General features: G+C 38.7%; 2 protein-coding genes across 3 annotated transcripts; both read left to right on the top strand.

Annotated features, from left to right (window-relative positions):
* Positions 1-4,372: 4,372 nt before the first annotated feature.
* On the top strand, positions 4,373-15,762 carry LOC135605277 (squamosa promoter-binding-like protein 6). 2 transcript variants are annotated; one of them, XM_065095173.1, is made up of 11 exons: positions 4,373-5,671; positions 7,658-7,839; positions 9,656-9,994; positions 10,106-10,338; positions 12,761-12,835; positions 12,931-13,038; positions 13,116-13,230; positions 13,345-13,486; positions 13,614-13,764; positions 13,867-14,472; positions 15,153-15,762. In XM_065095173.1, exons 1-11 carry the CDS (start codon positions 5,082-5,084, stop codon positions 15,597-15,599), a joined length of 2,988 nt encoding a protein of 995 aa, XP_064951245.1. In that variant the 5' UTR covers positions 4,373-5,081; the 3' UTR covers positions 15,600-15,762. The 2 variants fall into 2 exon arrangements, with proteins under 2 accessions (XP_064951245.1, XP_064951244.1); XM_065095172.1 differs by having other exon boundaries at positions 4,374-5,671; positions 9,653-9,994.
* A 727-nt stretch (positions 15,763-16,489) lies between these two features.
* LOC103969417 (WD repeat-containing protein VIP3) lies at positions 16,490-20,321 on the top strand. Its single transcript, XM_009382934.3, has 2 exons — positions 16,490-17,009; positions 19,473-20,321. Exons 1-2 carry the CDS (start codon positions 16,668-16,670, stop codon positions 20,094-20,096), a joined length of 966 nt encoding a protein of 321 aa, XP_009381209.1. The 5' UTR covers positions 16,490-16,667; the 3' UTR covers positions 20,097-20,321.
* Positions 20,322-25,750: the final 5,429 nt, after the last annotated feature.

The raw sequence follows: 25,750 nt of genomic DNA, 5'->3' as shown, positions 1-25,750 counted from the left end.
CAGCTAAGGAGTAGAGGGAGAGAGAGAGAGAGAGAAGTTAAAAGGACAGCAGTTGTACAAGGTTAGCCTTTGCCTCTTCGGATTCCACTGACCAGAATACCCGTGAAGAGTGCCTCCAAACTCTGCAGCCCCCTCCTCCCTTGCACACCACCCCGTGTCATCTTCTCTCTCTCTCTCTCTCTCTCTCTCTCTCTCTCTCGTTGAATTCCAATCCAAGCAAGCGGCACATGGTCATAGTGTTGACTTGACCTACTTAAGAGGAGATAATTCCTTTCGTATCTAAAACTCTCATTGATCATAAATCTAAGTTTCGCAGCTTCGTCAAGATTCAACGCGACTTCTGTCCTTTTCATCCCTTCCTACCATTATGCCACAGCAATATCATCAAAGAAAGACTCTTCAACAGCGGCAACAAGCTGTAAAGTCTCAATTCTTTGGATGCATTATATTAATCTTTTCAACTATCGAATCATGCATCAAGTAATTTCCTTAGTCAAATAATCTTTTTTTTTATCTCTGTCTATTTTCAATATCACTAATGCTAATTATCTCATCTCGTCTAATCACAACATTCGTAGATCTCTTTTCCTCACTTTATCCTCTATCGGAATTACATTCAAGTTGGTCGAGCTTAGCAAAAGACTTAGGAGTTACTCTGGGAAGGGGATTTGATCTCTGTCGTAATGAGAAGAGACAAGTTTTCCGTCCAGGGAAGATGCAGTAAGTGACAATGGGCACAGGGGATCACACTTGCAGTGTCAGATGTCAATGCTCAGCTTCTGGTGAGACAGGGGAACTCCCATGGAGCTTCCAAAGATCACATCTTTTGTGTGTCAAGAAACAGTGAGATGAAGTGAGCGAGCTCGACATTGATCTGAGCCGTATGCCTGCTGGCTATTGTTTGCAGTTTCCAAGAAAGTAGCAGCAGAACTGATGAGACCACATGATTCCCAGGTTAATATAGAATGAATCATCTACTGGTTTGAACTTTATTTCCAGTCAATAAGTCAAGCTCTAACTAAAGGCTGGCCATCGGAAACAGGGATTCTGGGTGCTTAGAAAAGATGTTGGGAGGTCCATAAAGGAGGAGACAAGGATGGCAAGGAAAAGGACATGGTAGAACAAGTGGCTTCTGTGCCTTGTCACTGCAAAGTGGAGCCAGACTTGGGATCCAATGTCTGAGAAGAATACTATATAGTTTATGGAGAAAGTACCTAATAATAAAGATGATGGATGGCATTGTAGTCGGTGCCATCCCTTGAAAGAGTTCATCTTCTGTGTGTCATGGTCAACCCCAACAAACCTGCACCCACATGCACATTAGACTTCCAGAAACAAGATACTCCCAATTCCTTCAGAGAGAGCTGGGTCAACCGATCTGCATCAACCTTACACTCATCCAGTAGATATCCCTGCATGCATGCTCATCAAAAGTTGCAGAAATAAGATATATTTCCTGCATGTTCTCAGCTAAGTCCTTCAGATGGATCAGGGTCAACCATCATGCATCAATACGACACTCCTTCCGTAGATATCCCTGCATGCATGCCCACCAGGCTTTCAGAAACAATTATTCTTGCGACTAAATCTAAGTCTTTCAGATGGAATAAGCTCTCTTCTGTGTGCATCAAGGTCAACCAACCTGCAAACACAATTCACGCCTTTGGTAGATCTCCCTGCACGCCCGCAACTAAATCCAAGTCCTAGCTCTCTTTGGTGCGGATCAAGGTCAACCAACCTGCATCATCTCCTTTCATGGTCACCAAAACTCTCAGAAACAAGAAATTCCTGCATGCTTGCAACTGAATTTGAGTCCTTGGGAGAGAACAAGCTCTCTTCTGCATGGATAAAAGTCAACCAACCTGCACCAACACTACACTCCTCGAGTAGATGTCACCAAAGTTTCAGAAACAAAATGTTCTTCCATGCCTGCAACTGGATCTAAGTCCTTCGGAAAGAACTAGCTCTCTTTTGAGTGGATCGAGGTCAAGCAACATGCAAACGCAGCTCACGGATCCTTCATTAGATCTCCCTGCATTCTCATCAAACTTTCAGAAACAAGATATTCCTTCATTCTCTCGACTAAGTCCAATGAGCTCTCTTCTGTGTGGATCAAGGTCAACCGATTTGCACCCACGTTGCACTCTCGGTAGATATCCCTGCATGGCCACCAAACTCTCTGAAACTAAATCCGAGTCCATTAGAGGGGAGTCATAACCTAAGGGTTTCATTCAATCTGGCACGTGCATGGAGGAGGTGCAGTTCCTACACAGTACCGACAACAGAATGTCGTCTTCGTTCACTGCTGCATCAAGAGCTGTCAGAGTTAAAGCTCAGAATCAAGCAGGGAAAACCCTCGCATGATCCGGACGAAAGCGAAGCATCGTTTGATGAATGATGGGGCTGAAAGCTGCTCATCAATGACTGCCATGCGAATGGGAAACGACTCACCAAACAACTGCCACCGGCCCTTCCTTCCCTCGGCTGTTGCGGTAGGAAGAGATTTAACGAGGAGTTCTTCCATGAATGAATACCTAATGCCGGGGACCTCCGTTATCATGAGAGACCACCTGTAACCGAGCATTTACTGACGTCTGAATTCGTGTGTACTATCTTGAACACGTACATCTTCCCTTTCATGTAGGGTTGGCATCTGCCACATAAAGTCCACCCACCCACTGTACCACAGAGAATAAATGTGGCCAAACTATTTTATCTATACCACATAATTACGTGAAATGAAATACATAGCTCCTACTCGTGGATTCCAACATTAAATATAACACTATAATACATAGCCTTCTGGGATTATTTGTAGCAAATGATCAACCACAATATGCATGAATACATGTTTCACTTCTAAATCTCATGTAGCCTACTCCTCTATCAGTTCTCACAGTACCTGAAGACACTGAGTAAATGTAAAGAAAGTTGCTTACGATGGTGTGTAGACAACCTCTCCATGATGCATGACTCCAATCCGAATGGTTGCAGGTGCTCAAAAAATGTCTTCCAGAGAAAAATTTGTCTTATAAATGGTCAAAATGATCTCTGTCACCAACCCAATAATATATTTGTCAATATCTAAACAAAATGGTTTCTGTCATAGACTTCTTAAGATTTAGTACATTTGTCAATATCTAAACATAATACCACACATGTGAGGATGTGAGATTTAGCCCAATAATAACTCCATATATAATATACCTCTATCCTTGTTCATTAATAATACTTTCCGTCTTGGGTTACCCATCATATATAACAATAAGTTGATATATGTTGCCAATAACTAGCTAAAGTCAATGATGAAGCAACATAATCTGTTGTCAAGAATTTTATTCATGTGTTGGATTGGGACATCTACTATTCAAGAATTAGCTAAGGTCATATGTTGTCAAGAATTTTATTCATGTGTTGGATTGGGACATCTACCATTCACACATGAGCAAGATATAAAATTTTAGATCATGTCTCATTTATCGATTTAAACGTGACATTGATTAAAAAAAAGTTAAAATGGTATAATAGTGAAAAGTCATTCGTTCATACAAAAAGTCTCCATCCATATGAGGAGAGTGTTAATAATAAAAAAAATATATATTTTTTTAAGTTCCTTTTAAGGTTTGGGTTCTCCCTTTGGCACGTGCTATGCACGGGCTAATCGCATAATCACAGAAAGAAGAGCACGCGTTCCGTGTTGCTTTGACGATCGTGCTATCGCCAATCTCAAGGATAGACAGGCCCCGCGAACGAACGGTCCAGACGTGAGAGAACCACGCGCATTATTGCGAGTACGGCGGGGGAATAACTTCCGTGACGACCGCATGCAAACGTTTTCGGATTCGACGATGAATGCACGGTCGATATCTTCTCAGATCAGCATCGGACGGCTGACGCCCCGCAGATGGCAATGCGTTATCTCGCGCGTTCGCCCGCGTAAAATAACGTACCCCGGGCCCACTATCCACCCACTCTGACGTACTCGGACGCCGTTTTCTTACTGGCCACGGAAAGTCTCCAATAGGAGCGTGCTGCCGGTGGGGTCCGCGAAACCCTGTGCTTGTTAGCCGCGTGTCGTGGTTATGGTGGCGATGGCGAGTCAGTTTGCGAGAGAGCAACGCAACCGAGGGAAAGCGAAATAAACAACGGGCGTGATAGAAAAAAATCTGAAAAAGCAAGAGGACGCAATCGTGTCACCCAAGTCGCTCTCCTTGAAGTTGTAATGTGTGGGCCCCACGTTTGTGGTCCCAGGAGTTGGCGTAGGGTGGACCGCGGGTGCCGGTCGTCTAGGTGGAGGAGGAAATTAAAAAGGTTTGGGGAGTGGGGCTTTCTCACGGCCGAACTGCCTATATAATGTTTTAAAGCAGTGAGCTCCTCCACTTCTTCCGCTCTCTTCTCTGCGTGGTTGTTATCGTCGGCCGCTGTTTAGGTTTTTTCTTGGATCGATCATGGCTGCCGAGTCGGGCATCTCGATCCGGATGAAAGGGGTTCTCTGGATCGGCCAGTGGTTGCTCCCGAGGAAGGTTCTGGTTCTTTAAATTTTCTCTCTTTCTCCCCGCCCCCTTCTGTGAGTAGCGAGGTTCGTGGTGGCAACGGTTGAATGAGTTAAACTTCTAGCACTTCTGCGGGAATTTGGAGTAGTTTTGCTGATGTTTTGCTCGAGAAATATGGTTAAATCTGGTATATTTTAGTGGCGTCTGGATCGTGACGGATGAACTGGAGCAGGGTTAGCTCCGTACTGAGTGGGTTTCTCGAGCTGTTACAGTCGTTAATTTGGTGATTTTATTGCTTGGAATCAGTGAACTAGGCTTTCTCTTGTGAAAATAAATTATTTTTGGTTCTTTTCTAGTGATTTTGTGTGGGACATTGTGATTGGTATGTGGGTTTCACTTGTTTGGATCTGCGGATCTGCCAATGTTATGCTTTTAGATTTTTGGCGAAGCAGTGACGTGGTTTAGGAACTCCACTCCATCGTGTTCTCCATCTTCTTGGTCCAGAGTGGCTTGCTATACACCTTGCAGCATGGGAAGTATTTGCATTCAAATCTCGGCCTTCTGAGTTGTTTTGAGGTTTTTGCCTTGATGGAGGCCAGAATTGGGGGTGAAAACCATCAGTTTGTTGCTGCTGGGACATCTAAACTGAACAGGATCGGGAAGAAGAGCCTTGAGTGGGACTTGAATGACTGGAGATGGGATGGTGATCGCTTTGTTGCTAGCCCTCTAAATTCCATCCCTGAAGATTGCAGGAACAAACAACTACACCAGGATACAGCAAAAACATTGGTGTCAAATTGTTCATCATCTTCCTCTGAAGGTGTTGATTATGGACTGGTTGATAAGGAGAAAGGTGAAGCAGAGAAGAGGAGGAGGATTGTAGTGGGGGAAGAAGATGAATCTTTCGGTGGAGCTGGGTCCTTGAGCTTGAAGCTTGGGGCACATGCTTATCCAGTAGCGGAAGCTGACCTTGCAAATTGGGAAGGGAAGACTGGAAAGAAGAGCATTCCACCAGGAGGCAATTCTAGTCATCCAGCTTGCCAGGTCGAAGGCTGTGATGTTGACCTCAGTGACTCAAAGGACTACCATAGGCGGCACAAGGTCTGTGAGATGCATGCAAAGGCCAGCACAGCGGTTGTCAGAAATGCAAGCCAGCGCTTCTGCCAGCAATGTAGTAGGTTGGTTCAGCTTGTTTGTTTGGTTCTTAATTGAAACCCATCCTGGATAGCACTTATTCAGTTATAGTACAGCTCAATCAAAATGTTTTTCTATCTGTACGATTAGAAACCTTTCCATTGTCTGTTACATTTGTGTGTCACAGATAATCCATTTTTTGTTTTCTTTAGCTAAATCAGTCTGAAGATAGTAAAAAAATGAATTTCTGAAGCTAGCTTGTTGACTCAGAGATTACCCTTATTGAAATTATAGGTAATATGGATACATAACAATAAATTGATTATTCCTCATTGTTTTATGGTTGAACCTCAACACTGGAAGCATAATATATTTAAAAGAAAGAGGAAATAAATAGCAAGAAAGAATAAGGGTTGCAAAATAGAAACCAATCTAAAAAAATGATGAGAAAGAAGAGCAAAAATGAGGTCCATTGCCCTTATTATACTGATGTTTCATACACTAAATGACTAAAAGAATATCACAGTTGGTTTATGAAGCCACTTTCTGCAATAAAATCTAGTTCACTGATATTTATTTAAATTGGGAAAAAATACTGAATAGAAAATTTAAAATGCCGTGGCTTATGTGAATTTTTTGTGTTCTTTGACAATAAAAAGCTATTAACTGTAGAGGTTCCCAGAAGAACAACTAAAAAAATTCTAAGTTAGGAGAATAATGCTGCTTGATACTGTATTAGTGTTGATCTGGATACCTTCCAAAAATGCATGATGATCTTGATACCCAAATAGAACCACATTGGAAAGAAAAGGAAACTATATACTTAGATTGTGAGCTGGGTTCTGTATCACTTGTGACATGGTTTTAAGCATTTTGGGCCATGTTGCTAGGCCCTCTTTTTATAAATTACTTAGGTGCATAATTTGAGAATCCTCATGTTTGGTTCTTGCTGAGAATAACACATCTTTACAGTTTCATGGATGATCAGTTTTTGTTTATAGTTTAGTTTCTGACATTATTTATTTGCCAAAAAGAGTTATTATTAATTGATTTAATCCCTAAATAGTCCAGAAATTTTAATGCACTTATTTGTGAATTTTTTTGAATTTTATTATCATTAGTTTCTTATTAAATGACTGTTGTAAATTTCAATTTCTAATTTTTTTGTTCAAATTTACTGCTATAGTTCTAATCCATTTTTCTGATTTTTCCTTTGTCACTCTGCCTCTTCAACTATTGCTCTTCAAAGAAATTTAGGTGAGCAGAGTCCTCTGGAATTGAAGTTAGTTTTGGTATTTCTAGGGCATCATAACTCATTTCATTCTAATGCATTTGCCTAAACAATGTTAAGCTATACTTTTTGATTAAAGAATCAGAATAAGATAATGTTAGTCCAGAGATTGGGTTTTTGGGCTTCATGATGTAAAATAGGTTTGCATATTTAGTGACACATATAGCTGCTTTAATCCATTATTCATGATCTTATCTCGCAACAGGTCGAATTTATAGTATATATTTTCTTTCTTGTCATGTTTGTGAAGTCTGAAATAGAATATAACAAAACTATGTCAATTATTCAACTTGATTAGTTGTAGTATACATCTATTTAACTTATGCAACATGAATGTTATCTCAGGTCACTTTGGATATATGGATGATTGACAAGATTAGTTGTAATGTGTGACATTAATTTTCTCTTGACATCTGGGCATAGTGGCAATTATCAAATATTGCTTGTGTAGGACATTAATTTTTTTCCTCTGCAACCACTTCTGGTGATAAGGAGAAACCACATGTTAACTGAAATGAGAAGATAATAGAAAATTTTTGGGATTATTGCACTCTTTTGGTGATTAATACTTCACGCTAGTCTAGGTTAGTTTATCTCTAGTTTGCCTTGAACTTTATGGTTTGGTCCTTGATGTTGGATAATTATCTGCTTCTAGAACTTTTTTTTTTCTTTTTGAACTTTTTAACTTTTCCCCCTTTGTCTTTGTTGTGACTTGTGAGCTCTTGATAATCACGTCCAGGTTTCATCTTCTTGAAGAATTTGATGAAGGCAAAAGAAGTTGTCGGCGGCGCTTAGCTGGCCACAACAGGCGTAGGAGGAAGACACAGCTTGATGTCAATGTCAATGGGAATTCTTTGATAGATGAACAGGCTTGTGGCTATCTGTTGATAAGCCTACTTAGAATCCTATCCAATTTGCAATGTAACTGCTGCAACTTATTCATTGAATATCTGCAACATGTTACTCTACATGGTTTTTTAATCTCTAGTCAATTGCATTCTTTTTGCAATTTTCTTACTTTTCTAAATTCAGCATGTTTTTGGCAATTATCTAATTCCCATGATACCATTCATGAGCTTTTGGTCAGTGTTACCTGTACTTTCTTTCAGTGGGCAGGCTTAGAAATTAAGAACAATGTCTTTGGTAAACAAAATATCATTAGTAGGAAGCCAGTATGTAATATAGTCCTGGGCAGACATCTAAGATGATTGATTAGTTTATCATGTATCAAGTGCTCATTCTTGAAGTTCTTTATATGCACATGTCACCTTAGGATTTAGTTATCATCAGGGTTTACAATTTCAGTCCGGTGTTGATACTGGTTGATGACTGGACTGGTATGGTTCCAGCACAGATTGGCACATCAGCATGGTGTAGTTTGGGGCTGTAAAGGAGGCCAGCATGAGGAGGTCCAAGTCAATGAGGGGTATGCCATGGGAACAACGATCATCGAGTATGCAGTCAAATAATAGGTAGGTGACACTTCCAGGGCCATTTAGGAAGGTGGTGTCCCACCAAGTGGGGTTTGGAATCAGATGCTGTAACCCTTGTTTCGGACTGAAATCATCCAGTTCACATCACTTTTTCTGGTTGGGCTGGACTGATAAATGTTTGCCGGTATGGATCAGTCTGTTTGGTTTTTTTTAACCCTTGATTATCTCATACTGTTTCTGTAGGGCACGAACATGGTGTCCTGTATGCTAGTCAAAATGGAGGGAAAAAAAAAATTCACGGATCACATCACTTTGGGATGTGGCATACTCCTGTGCCATATGTTGATGACTAATTGAGATGGTGTTGACTAAGACGTATGTTAGGTGCAGCATATTAGTCCATTCTTTAACATGTTTTCCTTTAATATTAACAGAGATGAATATGTGGAACACGTATTTAGATTTTAGAGTACTAACCTGTTCTGCATGGGGAAGATTCCAATTCAGCAAGGACATCATTACTCCAGAAATTTTTGATAGAAGTAGATGCCATTCAAGTATTTGTAACTTTTTGTTCTTTGATATGATGAGAACTTATGATTTCTGCTTTGATCAGAACCTTGCCTCATGCCTTATGTAATGGTTTTTTGAGAGCTTGACACCTTAGTATATCTTGAGCTCTGAACATATTGGCATGTTTATTGAACTGCAAAATATGAGTGACTACCAACTTAAAGTGGCCCAAAGTGGAGCATAGTTAACATAAAAAATGGATCATGCTCATGTGCTTCATGTATTTCTTGTACGTGTCCCCAAATGTGGTATGTGGCCCTATATGTTGGCACATATGCATATCTAGACATATGACCATTTCACAGAAGCTAGTGTAGCCTTATGGTGTGGTATGATTGTACATGGAGATCAGTCGCCAAGTTGCAAAAGCATGAAAATGTGGTCCCATATTTGGTTTATGTTTCAGGCTTTATAAATATTGCTTCTAATGTAGTTGTTCTTCTAGTACCATAATACATGGTTTATAATAGTATGGTAATTCATAGTTAATACCTCAACCCATTTTGTAACTTTTACCAAAATTGGTCCATGTTATGTCACAAATGTGGTGGTGGAATATTTACTTGTAACTTAATTGAACATTTTTTGAATGCTTTAGTTTAACTGCATATGTAGTTGCATATCACACCATGGCCTCTCATCAATACATGGCCCTTCATACACTCTAACATGTAGAAACTTGATAGCTGTGATTCCGTATCTGCTGATTTTGGCTCATGTTTCTGCAGCAGCTAACTCAGATCAATCACAAGATCCAGAGCTCTTGACTAATTTTCTAGGGAACCTGGCCACCTTTGCTAATTCCTTTGATCCAAGTGGTCTTTCTAGACTCCTACAGGCATCTCAGGATCCACAAAAGCTTGTAACTAGTTCCGGAATATCCACAGATGTGGTTATTACTTCTGTTCCAAATGGTGTTCGTGAGCAAGAATCTGGTAATCCCTTGTGTTCGACGGCTGTAATGACGTGCATCACTGGTACTCAGGATCCTTTGAGGCAAACTGACCATGTCACATCTGTTTCTGTAACTACTGTTGACGTGCCTTCAAAAGAAAGGGTAGCTTCTCCTGGTGAGGCTGTGCCTGCAATTCCTTCTGTATATTCTACATTTTAGGTACTTAAGAATCTTGTTCTCTTTTATGAACAGAACTTCATGCTAATTAAATTCTATGCTATTTCAGAGCATGTCACAGACAGAGTCATAATGGACTTTGATTTGAACAATGCATACAGTGACACAAGAGATTGTGAAGAAGGAAGAATGAACCCAGCAACTCTCTTGTCTACTAGGATGGATTCTTCTAATTGCCCTTCATGGTTGCTGCAGAGTTCTCATCAGTCAAGTCCACCTCAGACCAGTGGCAACTCGGATACCTGCAATCAATCTCAAACTAGTTCACATGGAGGTGCTCAAGTATGTCATTTTTCTTGTGCATCAAACCAATCACAATGTAACATGCATCTATTCTCTAAAATTATGTTTACCTAAGCCCATATGTGTCTTCTGAAAGCCCAATACTTCTATCATAGGAGGTGTCTCACATATCTGCAACCAACCCCATTGCTTTAAACCTTTTTTCCTAAATGAGATGGCACTGTGAATTTCTTTCCTTTTCTACCAGAGGTCATGAATTTGTGGAGTTAGGCACTATTCGTGTTTACTAATGCTTAATTCTCCTGTGGGACCAAGTGTATGGTTGTTGGGACTTGTTATTTGCCCCATCTCCAGAGCTTTCTCTAGTACAATTTTTTATGCGAGCAAACACATTTTAGAAGCATGTAGTTCACCAAGTCTTCAAGCTTATGATTAATCAGGAAATGAAAATAAAAAAGGAAAGCAAGAGGTTTAAGACAAGTATTCAACAGATTGACATAGAAAGACTGTTTCTTTGATACCATTACTGGGTGCAATTGAAAGTTGAAGGTTAGGGTTTCATGTGCCTAGAAAAGGTTCAAAATAAAGGAAAACAAATGTCTCTATTTGCTGTCCTGAGAAAATCGCACCAAAACATTATCAAAGTGAAATGCAAGTAACTTGAAATCAAACAGCTGCTAATCAGCTTCATGTAAACAAACAATATTTATGTGGAAATCAGCAAGGATGAGAAAAATAAACAGAACTATAAAACATGTTGGGAATATTGAAGAGAGTAATTAATATTGTACTAGAAAAAAATAGAGAAAGAAAGGGATGGAAAAGGAGCAACATTTATATACTCATCCAAGGGGCTGAGGCCTTATTGCATATCGTAGATATATATTTTTTAATCTTATGAGGTTATCAGGTGTTATGATCTTTTCTTGGGGATCTTTTATCAGGAATTTAAGATGATACATCCTTTGATAAAAAATGGCTTTGCTCAAATCCGTGAGAAACCTAAAAGCCTATCTGAATCCAACAGCTTGAGCATTGTTTACCTTTTGCCTTATAGAAACAATGTTTTTAGCAAACAATAGATTCATAGAAAACATTAAGATGTCTGCCTCAAGTACACCACCAACCGACCCTTGCTGTTGCAAATATTCCACAATCTTTCTTGTAGAGAATACTACAGCTTCTTTTGTGGTATCTTCTCATTCACCTTAGATGAGCTTTAGTTGTTCTAGATCAAGGTAGGATAATTGTAAAAGGAGAGTGACAGTGACAGTGAAGATTGGACCAAATGAAGAATGCCATGTATGCATGTAGCAGAGCTTCTGTATGACTTGAAATATAGAGAACTTCTAGTTACATTCTGCCAATAAATCCGTACTGTATGTTTGAGGTTAACATTTCTTGAGCTTAAAAAGACATGGGTTGGGCTTGGCTGTTTCGTATCAGACATGATGTTCACCATTGGTCTGACTGTGAGGTCCAATGATGGCTTTCATTATCATATAAGAAATTGCAGGCATGAGAATGAGAGTTTTTGGCACCTTATATGGATTTCCTTGATTTTCGTAGCCATGGTTTGACATTCGGGCAACTAATCCATGCTGGTCCCTGACCAGACTGGTATGGGTCTGGTATGTGCTGTGAAACTTTTTCTAAGAGTTGAATATACATCGTGTTGTGCAGCACGTGTCGCGGTCTATGTGAACATAGGACCATGTTGATTGGGTGTTCATTGTATTAACATTGTCTTTGTTCTGGACAAGCAAAGTGGTGTGACGAACCTTCTAGAAAACCTTTTACATTTATTACTAAAATGGTTTTGATTTGGGTGCATCTTAGGGGCTCATTTCGCCTATTTATCTTCATATCTTTATGAAAGTAATCTATCTGATTGAAGTTATAAAATCTGCAAGAACCAGGGGCTGAGCCACGATATCACATGTTAGGTGCTAATTTATCTATTAAATTTAGAAACCTATAGATATTTCTTTTTTTTTGCAAAGGTTAAGTGACAAAGGTGGGATTCGAGCATAGGACTTGCAATGATCTGCCAAAAGTCTATACCAACTAGGTTAGTTAGCACCTTCGAAACCTATGGATTTGAAAAAGATATCACTGAACATTTCTTTTATGTATTAATTTACTTGATTAGAAATTAGACTAGAAAATGAAAATAGAAAAATAAGAGAAACCAAAAAAAATTATATTGCTTGGAGAGTTTTTTGTGACCTTCAACAACATGTGGCTCACCACTATGCTACACATACTCTGTCTTTTCTGAAAATGTGCCATCATACTTAAAATTAAATATTTTAAATAAAAAATATACCTTTCAGTGACTTGTCAAAATTGCTAAATTGCTAAATTGCTAGGGCAGCTTAGTAAATTTCTGTACCACTTGGTTCTTAGAAAAGTTTCAACTTATTCGTTATTGATTATTTTTTGTCTCCTCTCATTTCAGTGTAGAACAGATAGGATTATCTTCAAACTCTTTGGCAAAGACCCTAATGATCTTCCTCTTGCTCTGCGAACACAGGTAAGTTCCAAAATAGTTTTGAAATGCTTAAAAAAATAGAAAAATGCATGCACAAGTTTGTTTTTTTTTAATTCGTTGTTAATGCTGAATTGCAGATTCTTGACTGGTTATCCAGTGGTCCTACAGATATTGAGAGCTACATTAGGCCTGGTTGTATAGTTCTAACAATATACCTTCGGCAAGCTGAATCTGCATGGGTACAGGTAAGTTTCCATCTCTGATCAACTTTGTGTTCCACAGTTCATTCGGCCTATTAATCTAATCCTTCCTATGCTGACAGCTCTCTCATGATTTAAGCTCCAACCTAAGCAGGCTTTTGCATGACTCCGATGATTTCTGGACAACGGGATGGATTTTTGCTAGGGTACAAAATTGCGCTGTCTTTATAAATGATGGTATGTAGAGCTTCTTCTGAGCAGCATTTTTTTCAAGATTGCAGCATTGTACAAGTTGGTTTTATTAGCAACCACAGAAATATCTTGTCATCTTTTTGCATAATTCTTTTTCAGGTCAGGTTGTTCTAGACATGCCTTTCCCAATTGGAGATTTCAACCATTGTCAGGGTTTGTCAGTCACACCTATTGCAGTTGCTTGTTCTACAAAGGTTAAGTTTACAGTGAAGGGTTTTAATCTAGTTCAACCAACTTCTGGGTATTAATTTTCTTTGCTTCTGATGAATTGAAATCTTTTGCGCAATTATGTAACCTTTCTCTGGTGCATAAAATATGGTTTTATCTATTTTTCCTGTGTTGTATCATAATGCTGATCCTCCTATCAGGTTGCTATGTTCATTTGATGGGAAATACTTGGTCCAAGAAACAACACAAGCTCTAGTTGAGGGAACTGGTAGAGATGCAGGGCATGATCTGTCTCAGTGCCTGAGCTTTACTTGTTTGCTACCTGATGTGACAGGAAGAGGATTCATTGAGGTTCCGTCATATTGTAGTCATTTAGTTCCTATTTTCAAATTCTTTCTTTGTCAACTTTAAGCTTTTTCTGTTGATTATGGAATTCTTGGTTTTGACTCCTAGTTCGAAGATTGTGGCCTTTGTAATGGATTCTTTCCCTTCATAGTTGCGGAAGAAGATGTATGCTCTGAGATCCGTATGCTGGAGAATGCAATTAATATAGCCTCATGTGATGGCCAACTTCAGGAAAGAACTGATGCAGCCAATGCTAGAAATCAAGCTTTAGACTTTATTAATGAACTCGGGTGGCTGCTTCGGAAGAATCATATGAGATCTGCTTCTGAAGGAACTAAATTCTCTCAGAATACCTTTCCCCTGAGACGCTTCAGGCATCTTATGTCATTCGCTATGAGTAGAGAGTGGTCTGCAGTTGTGAAGAAGCTTCTCGATATTTTATTCAGTGGAACAGTAGATGCAGACAGGCAATCACCTACAGAACTTGCCTTATCTGAAAACCTGCTCCATAGTGCGGTTCAAATGAACTCTAGGCCTATGGTGGAACTTCTATTGAGATATGCACCTGTTAAAGCTTCAAAGGAGACGCATGTAGATCGTTTTTTATTTAGACCTGACATGCTTGGCCCCTTGGGTATAACTCCGCTGCATGTTGCAGCCTCCAGTAACGGTGCTGAGAGCATATTGGATGCGCTTACTGATGATCCTGAACTGGTACATATTATTTCATGCTTATGTTTTCATTCCTATAATTGATTGAGGCAATAACACGAAATAATCTGGTTGAACTTCGTTCTGGATGCTAATGGCTTCATCATGCTTTACATGACATTTTTTGCGTACAAGTTCTTGCTGGACCTTAGTTGTGGAAGTCACTGGCATATTTCGGTGTTAAAGCACACATAGCATTAGCCTGCAATTATTTTAGGCAACTCTCCTTAGTAGTTAGTTCATTAACTTATATTTGAGGCTAGGCCCTTGGAGCTCATAACCTCCTGTTTTCATTTGTTTCATGTAAGTTTTTGCTTCTGTAATACGATCATGCAAAATAAATTCCTTGCACCAACTTTTACCCACTTGTATCTCTTTTCACTACCATGCTTATATCACAAAACCATGTTGAAATAAATGTGTTGCTAGTGTGATTTCTCAAAGCTTTATTTCTTAACGTGGCCATGATTCCACCTACTCATGCATGTTGCCCTCAGCAGCTGCAAGGAACGATTACTTATATGTTCTGGTAATTTAGTTCTTGTAATGCTTATGTATGAACTGGCAGCTGTTATTTATTCTTTTTCTAACCAATGCTCACTTTTGAGGTTATTTCAGTTAGCTTGTACTTCAGTTTCCTGTTTGGTAGTCTCTCTTACCCTCTGTTGGTTTCTGCATTCCAGCTGGGAATTAAGGCATGGAAGAACGTCCGTGACTGCATTGGATTCACTCCCGAAGATTATGCTCTCGCTCAGGGCCATGACTCATACATAAGATTGGTCCAGAAGAAAATTGACAAGCAACATCACCAGAGTCAGGTGGTCCTCAACATTCCCGGTGTTGTCTCCTATGAGCTAGTAGATGCACTTAAATCTGGTAAACCAAACTTATTCCAGATAACTAAGAGTTGCTTGAGCAGAGAACGACAACCGTATTGCAACAGATGCAGCCAAAAGATAGCTTACCCTAACTCTGTGGCGAGGACCATACTGTACAGACCAGTAATGCTCTCTCTTGTGGGTATCGCGGCAGTCTGTGTCTGCATGGGCCTGCTATTTAAGACGCCGCCCCAAGTCTTCTATGTGTTCCCGTCATTCAGATGGGAATTATTGGATTATGGCTTCATTTGAAAGAATAACAAATGCCATGATGCTCAGTTTGGTGGGTTAAATTAGTGAGCTTTTCTGTCCGAGAAGTACACTTTTAACAACTGTAACATAATATTTCTCTGTAATATTAGAGGGATCATATTATTCTCGACACTGAATCTTGTGTAAGTTTTTGTTGACTTCAGTAGCTCTTTTTTGGTGGTTGATAGGATGGCACAGCATCAAGGCAAATTAGTTAGAGAGAGCCTTGTTGAGTTCTTTCTCCTGTTCATAGAGCTAAATGCCTCCTCTAAACATGTTTCTCACTGCAGTGGCAAGCAAAGGGATGCTGGGAATATCATGATGGCCTAATGCTTTATAAGCATCATATGTTACCAACTGTAGCTCAGTGAAATGTTGCATTACAATTTTAGTTCCAGTGAAATGCTTACACTAAGAGCTGGTATCACAGCCTGTCTTACATATTATTGTATATATTAAAATAATTTAGTTGTTTATTAAGAATATTAAGGCTCATAACATCGATTAATCCGGTCAAAGCAGATCAAAATCAAATTTCTGAAAAAACCAAAAAACAATTTTGAACCAGTGATTTAGTGAATTTTACTATGGGTTTCTTTTGCATATTTATTAATGCAAAATTTGTAAACTGTGTATATACCCCTTCAAATTTTAGTACAGCACACGCACACACACACACACATATATATATATATATATATATATATATATATATATATATATATATATATATATATATGCGAATTTGAATTAAAGTAAACATAAATACATAAAAATATTCTAAATATTCTAAATCATATATATTTTTGTAATTGGTGATATCCGTGTTTGGTGTTCTGACTTGGATACAGGATTTGGGTAGCTTTATGCCCTCCTTGAGGCGGGGTTTAGAAAGCGGTGGGTTTCTTGGCGCTGTTTTGTTAGCGGTGCTCCATTAGAGAATCTAGGGCTTCCTTCCCTCTTCCGGAGCCAAATCTAGCGTTTCCCTTGGAGGAGAAGAGACCCGATCCTGGGGCGTTCTCTCTCCTGCTCGGTTCGCTTCCTTTTGTTGTCCTTTGTGGCGGTTAGATGAAGTTAGCGGGGCTGAAATCCGTGGAGAACGCCCATGACGAATCGATATGGGCAGCGGCGTGGGTTCCGGCGACGGAGGCCAGACCAGCGCTCCTCCTGACCGGGTCCCTAGATGAAACCGTGCGGCTGTGGCGACCCGACGAACTCACCCCTGTGGCGCCGCCCTCCAAGGGTCACGCCCTTGGGGTGGTCTCCGTCGCAGCCCACCCTTCCGGCGCGGTGGCGGCCTCCTCCTCCCTCGATAGCTTTATACGCGTTTTTGACATCGACTCTAATGCGTCCATTGCCACCCTCGAGGCGCCTCCATCTGAAGTTTGGAGCATGCAGTTTGATCCAAAGGTGAGGCCCTTATGTGGTTTGGTTATTCTTTAGAAAGCCTAGATTTTCGTTGCTTTTTTGTGCTATCTTTGCCATTCTCTGTTCATTTCTGGTGCTAGTGATTTAAGCGACTTCGAAGAAAAGGGTAAAAATCATGTTTTGGCTGTACTTGAAGAAGAGATACTATGTAAAACCATGTGCTTCAGTTGTTGTAAGTCTCGGTTATTTGGCTTTGCAACAACTGATGTCGTTGGCTGTCGTGCGCCTGTGTATCTCTCAAAGTAGGAGACTACTGGACTATGTTATGACTGGCATGGATATGGTTCCTCCCTTCTTTTTCATACATCAGTAGTTTGCATGTGCTATGTGTATGTGGCAATCAAGAAGATACTTCTTTAGGTACCAACATATGATATACCGTAGAATCCTGATGAGGTTAGAAACATACTGTCTTAATGATTCTAGCCTCAGCTTTATTTTCTGAGAAACCGTGTTTCATATTTAACAGTCTATTGCATGTATCTACTCTGCTTTAGTTTTAGATCAGAATATGTTTCTATGTTTTTATAACAATATATGTGAGTAAAGCTGTCTCCATTGTATCTTGTTTCTTCTTAAAGTGTAGTTTTTTTTCTGGCATTTATCTACTAAAGTTGATGAAGAAATGTTACATAAAAGTCAATATTGGGACATCATATTTGATGTTGGATGAGGCAATATTAGAATAGCTAAAAAGTGATGACCTAATTTAATAAGGATATCTTTGTTGGATTTTTCTGCTAAGTTAATGATTAATTATTGAACCAATTCGGATTCCAGTTTGAAGCAATATTTCTGCTTGATAACTTTTTGCCTTGGTCATCCCTTTCAAGTACAACACTTGTTTAAGTTGGAATTTCTCAATTTTCATAAGAAATTTATGGTATGAAGATGGAACTGATTGCATCTAGTTGTTGGCCATTATAGGTCTGGTGTCAGAGTGGGTAACCCATGAAAATTGGAAATTGTATTTGGAGTTAAAACAATCTCGAAAGGATATTTGCCTTACATCTTACAGTGAGACTTTTCTAGAATGTTTAGAGAAACAATGCTGTATTAATAAATGGTGTTGTATGCTTTCCTCATAAAGGCTCTTGTCATGTGTATCTGATGACTCTGTTGCCTTATATTGGAGGCATAATAGTCTGTAACTGTTGCATTACCACAAAAGGAAAGGGATATGTGACTCTTCTGGTGCATACTTGAGGAATTTATGTGTTACCTTGTATTGAAGGAATATAGTTGCATTATTACAAAAGGAAAGTGATGCACTTAATAGTTTTCGCATGACATTTGATAAATTCAGGCTTACATGTGAAAGTTAAACATGGTAAGATGTGTAATGAATCAAATATCATTAAATGTATGATCGATGTTGCAATATGGCGATGTCACCAAGGTTCTTTAACAAGTTAGGCGAGTCCCTTTCATCACATAGGCTGCATCTACTTCAGTATTTGAATAATTTCATGAGGTTTGGACTCACCTCAAACGTGAAGCTGAAGGCCTCTAATTTTTATGATCCTTTATGGTAGCGTTACCATTTTATTCGAAAGCACCTAATTTACATAATAACAAAAGGCTTTTTCTTTTTCAATGAAAGAACATCCTTGTGATCGAGTAGTCTGTTATGTCATGATATATAATTAACCAGTTGGATACTGTTCATGCATCTTGCTGTGGACTCTCATACATACATACATACATTTGAGGTGGGGTTTTCATGTGTAAATTAGTTTGGAATTTGTCCATAGATTTAAGTTTGCAAGTTGAAGCATCCTTAGTAGGCTTGTAGCTGTTATTATCATCACCAATCCAGTAAGCGTTTCCCCCTCAAATATTGGTTTAGGCTATAGATCTCTCTAACTAATTTGATTTGAGAATTAATATCCATATCCATATCCTTGCCACTATTTATATTATGTGCAAGAGGATTTTGAACCAATTTAAGCTTAAACAACTGAGATCGTCTCTATAATTTTTTTCCTAGATATGTAGAAAGAACTAAATGGTTATTTTTTTTAATGTATTTTATGCATCTACCACATACAAAGACCGGAGGAACTATATGTATTCTATAAAGTTAGCCAAGTTACCAGTATCTACATGTTTCTACGAGACATTTACAATTAGAAAATCATGTGTTTTTATTTTGTTTGTACAACTCAACGTGGCCAAAGCTCAAGTCCATCAAAATACTTTCACATCATTTTATTCTTGAGAAATCAAAACATATAGCTTAGGTTGGAACCTTCTTCATTGCAAGTCATTTAGGAAATATATTTGTGTTCAAAAGTGTACATTTTGGAAATAACTTTATTTGTTTGTTATTGGTTGTCGTTGAAGATGTTGACCTGATAAATTTTGGCCATGAAGTCTTGCACATATCTATGATAATAAAGGTTGCACTTGAATTATCTCACAAAAAAAATCCCTTTTATTTAGGGCACCATTCTGGCAGTTGCTGGTGGTGGCAGTGCTTCAGTTAAGCTGTGGGACACCTCCTCATGGCAACTTGTTTGCAGCCTTCCGGTTCCACGCCCAGAAGGTGCCCGACCTGATAAGACTGGCAGCGGCAAATTTGTTCTTTCTGTTGCATGGAGTCCAGATGGTAAAAAGTTAGCTTGCGGATCTATGGATGGGACAATTGCTGTGTTTGATGTTGCACGTTCTAAGTTCCTCCACCACCTTGATGGTCATTACATGCCTGTGAGGTCGATGGTCTTCTCCCCTGTGGATCCTCGTGTTCTATTTACTGCTTGTGATGATACTCATGTACACATGTATGATGCGGAGGGAAAGAGCCTGGTTGGTGCAATGTCGGGACACACAAGCTGGGTGCTGAGTGTGGATGCCAGTCTGGATGGTGCAGCGATAGCAACAGGATCCAGTGATCGAACAGTTAAACTTTGGGATCTCAGCATGAGGACTGCAGTGCAGACTATGACAAACCACTCTGACCAGGTGTGGAGTGTAGCATTTCGACCTCCTGGAGGAACAGGATTACGTGTAGGGCGGCTAGCGAGTGTATCTGATGACAAGAGCATATCATTGTATGATTACTCATAATCTAGCAAATGTCAAACAATAATGAGCGTATTAATTAGAGACGAACTGTTAGGTGTTGTTTCCTGTTGTAGTTGATTCGCCTATTATTTTTTTTTCTTTGGAAATTTGACACCATAACATGGTAAGTGAGAGTACCTCAGTTTGTACCATTGTCATGTTTGTACCCCAATTATCACTTTTTGTACTGCATGTTGTTTAACTGTTGTAGACCATGTTACCCCTCTATGACTTCTTTTTGTTGTCCTATTCCTGGTTACCCTCGACAGAATTTGCAGGCTTTTTTTTTTCTTTGCCATCTTGGTGGTGACTTTTTTTGTCTAAATCTTGCTAATTATGCTAACATATATGTCTGCATTTACCTCAGTTTGTACCATTGTCATGTTTGTACCCCAATTATCACTTTTTGTACTGCATGTTGTTTAACTGTTGTAGACCGTGTTACCCCTCTATGACTTCTTTTTGTTGTCCTATTCCTGGTTACCCTTGACAGAATTTGCAGGCTTTTTTTTTCTTTGCCATCTTGGTGGTGACTTTTTTCGTCTAAATCTTGCTAATTATGCTAACATATATGTCTGCATTTGCTTCTAAGCCCTTTGATTCAGCTTTGTTTGGTAGACTGAATCAAATGTTGGGCTTGAAACAGTATATATTTGCACCTGATAGTGTTCGACGAGTTTTTTAGGAGTAATGTTGACATTTGAATAACTCTTCCTGAGCTGCAGTTAACATGGCTTGTTTCTGGAAATGTGATCAGTTTTAGTTGCCAAAGCTGCACTTTGTATTCATCAAAGTGCTGCTAAATATGTTCTTCTGATGGATGAAATATCAAAACCCTAATGATCTGTGTGCTGTCCATTGCACTGCCTGATTTCTTGAATCTGCAGTTATTTGGAAGAGTATATCAAGTGGTTTTCCTAGAATCTCTTCTGGTTAATAATCTTCTTTACAGCTTGCAAGATTGATGACATAAATTGTTATAGCTCGACAAGGTAAGACTTGTCCATCATAATTGATAATTAGATTCTGCAAAAAGTATGGAAGATAAGCTGTGTTCCTCGATGTCTCCAAGAAGGCAATTTGAACCGAGTATTCTCTCAGGTGCAAATTCCAGAAATCCCCTTGTTGAAGATGGATGAGAGTACCAGGAAATGGTTTCCAGAAATCCACAACAGAAACTGGAATGAGTTATGCCTGTGAGATATGATTGCAAAGTTTCTTTTATTAGTTTTAGTATCATCATACTAGTGTTGATATTGTTATTGGTGTATCATGCAATGCATGCATCACATAGCAGGTTTCAGGAACCTTTGTCACAGAGACAGCGGCTGTTAATTGGGTGCTCTCAAGTTAGCAATGGATCTTGTTTAAGTTTTATCCTTAAGTACTTAATAAAATTGTTGCTTCAATCCTTCATGTAAAGGATTTTGAATTGGTTTACGGTAAGAAATTTAAGTAGCTTTTTTAGGCATTTTCTCGAATCAATTCCCTAATATTAACTTTTTACCGAGTGGTTTCCCATATTAGGCATTTTATCGTTGTTTTTTTCCCATAATGAATAATTTGATCATTGATGTTATTTAAAAATGTTTTTAATTTTGATGATTAATTATCATAATTTTTTTTAAAAAAAATAAAAAATAGTACTAATCATCATAGTATTATTAGTATTTTTTTTAGAAAATTATGAGAATTAATTATCATGTGTTTGAATAGTATATGTGATCAAGTTATCTAAGTAAAGATTGAGAATATTTTCATCCAAGTTGAAAAAAATATTCCATGGTAAAAATGAACATGAGAGCATCATCTAATAAAAAGTCAATATAATGATTTTTTTTTATAAAGTATAATTTTCTTTTCTTTTCTTATGGGTCAATCTTAATGTCACATATCAAAGAAAAGTAATATGGAATAGCTTAATGTGAGGATTAAAATCAAATATCGTATATTAAAAAAATAATGATACGTATCTTTTGAATACGATAATCAATAGAATACCTAGTCACGAAGCACATCTATCGTCACACATCATCATATAATTTTAAGTAAGAAAGAAACTAGATTTATCTTCTCTTTTTCTACTTTCTATAGGATCAATCGATCCACAAAGGATCTATCGAAGAGATAGAGAAAATCTCTTTATTCTTTATTCTATCAAAGTTAGCATCCATATTTTCTGTCCATAGGTCAACCCACATAATACACCACTGAGTATTCTTGCTGAACTAACTCTTCGAGGACAGACAGGTATACGCCACTACATTGTAGTACTTCAGAAATAACAATAATTTCCATGCAAATGATTTCTTTGGACTCGTTAACAGCCACTCTTTCCTGGTGAGAAATTATCTCTAGGCTTCTTCAGCATTCTCCAAACTTGAGGAGCACTGCTGTGAGTGAGTATATCAAATGCATTCTTTTAACCAAGGGCATGTAATCTCTATCCACATAAGAACTTGGGATGCCCTCATAAATTGCTGCTGTGAGCTTCGAGATCCAACCACTGGATTACCAAATGCTTCTTGTCTACCACTGGATTGGGATGACACCACCGTATAACTGGACCTTCGATACTGCATTCAAATCATGTTTGTTTGTCGGCAATGCATGATCATGATCGACGGAGTCGAAGGGAGTTCTGACGGAGATCGTAGCCGAGCTGATTCGGGAGCATAGCAAGACACCGGTGTGCCTTCTTAGGACTGTGATTCGGTTGATCAGGTGACTGGGAAAGAGGCCATGCGTATCTATCTATGTGGATCGAAAGAAAGATACTCTGGTTGGGTCCAGCCCATATGTGAGCTCGGACAATTGGGTCTATTGAGCTCAAATCAGTAATCAAGAGAGAAAGGGCAAAATGTGTGTGTGCGTGCGTGCACAGCGAGATTGCAGCGTGCGTGCGGCGGCGTGCAGAGAAAAAAAGAGAGAGAAATAGAGAGAGAAAGTAAGGTTTCTGAGTTTTTCTACTTGACGATCGGTGGCCAAACGTTGTCAGTTTCGGCCTAAATTTTATGTGGAGAATTCTTGCAGTAAACTCTACAATCCTAACGGTGTTGATCTGTAGTTTACCCTCTCTAAGGTACTTTCCTACGATATCTATTCCGTGAGACCTCGAATTCTCTTTTGAGTAGATCCATCCTATGTGATGAAGATATGTTATCCTTGAGCCAAGATCTATGATCTTGATGTTATTCTGATCCTCTAGTTATTCTAGAGAAACCTACTGTAAACCTGTTATCATTATTTTTGATAGTGGAAGTTTGAGGTGGACTACGGTCCCGTGGTTTTTCCCACGTTGGGTTTTCCACGTTAAAAAGATTTGGTCTCACTGTGTGATTGATTTATTGCTCTATTGTTTATGCTGTGCTGATTGATATTAGCATTTTGATATCAAGTTGGTATTTTGATGAGGAACCTATTTTGATACACAAAGAGGGAAAAGAATTATTCCGCATTAACAGGTTTCTTCCCAACAAGTGGTATCAGAGCATCAGGTTGTTTGGTGCTAGTTTTCTTGTGTGATTGAAATGGAGTCAGATGGTATGATTAAATTGAACTCATCAAATTATTCCACTTGGAGGCGTCTGATGGAAGATTTGCTCTATTGCAAAGATTTGTATAAGCCTATCAATGTTAAAGATAAACCTTCTATTATGGACGATGAAGAATGAGAAGTTCAACATAGAAAAGCTATTGCCTATATTAGAAGATGGATGGATATAAACTTGCATGAGCATATTTCAGATGAAATCAAAGCTGATGTTGTTTGGCAAAGGTTAGAAAACCTCTTTACGAAAAAGACAGTGGGAAATAGAATTTCTCTCCTCAGAAGGCTTGTAAACTTGAAGTATAAAAATGATGGTAACATTGTTGAGCACATAAGCCTATTTCAGAGTCTTGCAAACAAGTTGATTGCTATGAAAATGAATATAGATGATGAGATGCAGGGATTATTACTTCTCAGCTCTTTACCAGAAAGTTAGGAAACGTATGTGGTGACTATTTGTAACTCCACGCCAGAGGAGACTCTAACCATAGATATGGTTAAAGACAGTTTGCTAAATGAAGATGCAAGAAGGAAAGAACAGGGTGAATCTTCTTCTGGTGCATTTGTTACTGAAAAACAAGAAAGACGTGGAAGAAGTCATAGTAGAAATCCATATGGTTATAGAGGAAGATCCAAGTCTAGAAGAGATATCAAATGTTTTCACTGTAATAGGCTAGGTCACATGAAGAAAGAGTGTAGGTTTTGGAAGCGAGAACAGAATGAAATGAAGAAAAATGAGAAAGAGACCAATACAGTTGCTGCTGAAGGTAATATCACTATTGTCTGTGATGAAGGTTGTGTTAGCCTTGTAGCTCAGGACAGTAATTGGGTAATTGACTCTGGTGCTTCATTTCATGTTACTTCTCATGGTGATTTCTTTAGATCTTACAGTGCTGGTGATTTTGGTAATGTCAGAATGGGAACAATGGTACATCTAAGATTGTGGGTATTGGAGATATTTGCTTGGAGACCAGTATTGGGAGCAAATTGATACTCAAAGATGTAAGGCATGTTCTAGATATTCGTCTTAACTTGATATCTACATGTAGACTTGATGATGAGGGCTTTGCACATTATTTTGGTAAAAGTAAATGGAAACTCACTAAAGGTTCTCTAATTGTGGCAAAAGGAAAGAAGATTAACTCTTTTTATGTCATGGAAGCTAAGCTACGCAAAGGAGAGATTAATGCAATTCGAAAAGGTGAAAGTATAGATCTTTGGCATAAGAGACTTGGACATATCAGCGAGAAGGGACTTCAAACTCTTGCTAGAAAGCAGTTCTTACCAGAGTTGCAAGGTACATCTCTTAAATCTTGTGATCATTGCTTAGCTGGAAAAACACATAGAGTTGCATTTCAAACATATCCATCATCTAGAAGATCTGATGTTATTGATTTAGTTCATACTGATGTTTGTACTATGCAAACTAGAACTCTTGGAGGTGCTCTTTATTTTGTTACTTTTATTTATGACCATTCTAGAAAAGTTTGGGCTTTTGCTTTGAAATCTAAAGACCAGGTACTCGATGCTTTCAAGGAGTTTCATGTCAATGTTGAAAGAGAAACTGGCAGAAAGCTAAAGTGTGTTCGATCAGATAATGGTGGCGAGTACAGGGGTCCTTTTGAAAATTATTGCAGGTTCCATGGTATTAGGCTTGAGAAAACAGTTCCTAAAACTCCTCAGCAGAACGGTGTGGCAGAAAGGATGAACAGAACCATTGAAGAAAGGATTAGGTGTATGCTTTCCCACGCCAAGTTACCAAAGTCATTTTGGGGGGAGGCTATGAGAACTACAGTTGACCTGATAAATCTTTCTCCATCAATTCCTCTGCAAGGTGATGTTCCAGAGAGAGTATGGAGAGGAAAAGATATATCTTATAATCATTTGAGAGTCTTTGGGTGTAAAGCATTTGTTCATATTCCCAAAGATGAGAGGTCCAAGCTTGATAATAAGGCAAAAGCATGTATCTTCTTGGGATATGGTCATGAAGAGTTTGGGTACAGATTATGGGATCCAATGAACAAGAAGATTATTAGAAGTAGAGATGTTGTGTTTCTTGAAGACCAATTGTTTGATGATGGTGATAATGTTGAGAAGCCAGAAACCT

This window comes from Musa acuminata, chromosome BXJ2-2 (genome assembly GCF_036884655.1).
Source record: "Musa acuminata AAA Group cultivar baxijiao chromosome BXJ2-2, Cavendish_Baxijiao_AAA, whole genome shotgun sequence".
Taxonomy (NCBI): Eukaryota; Viridiplantae; Streptophyta; class Magnoliopsida; order Zingiberales; family Musaceae; genus Musa; species Musa acuminata.
This window is presented reverse-complemented; position numbering and strand designations above follow the sequence as displayed.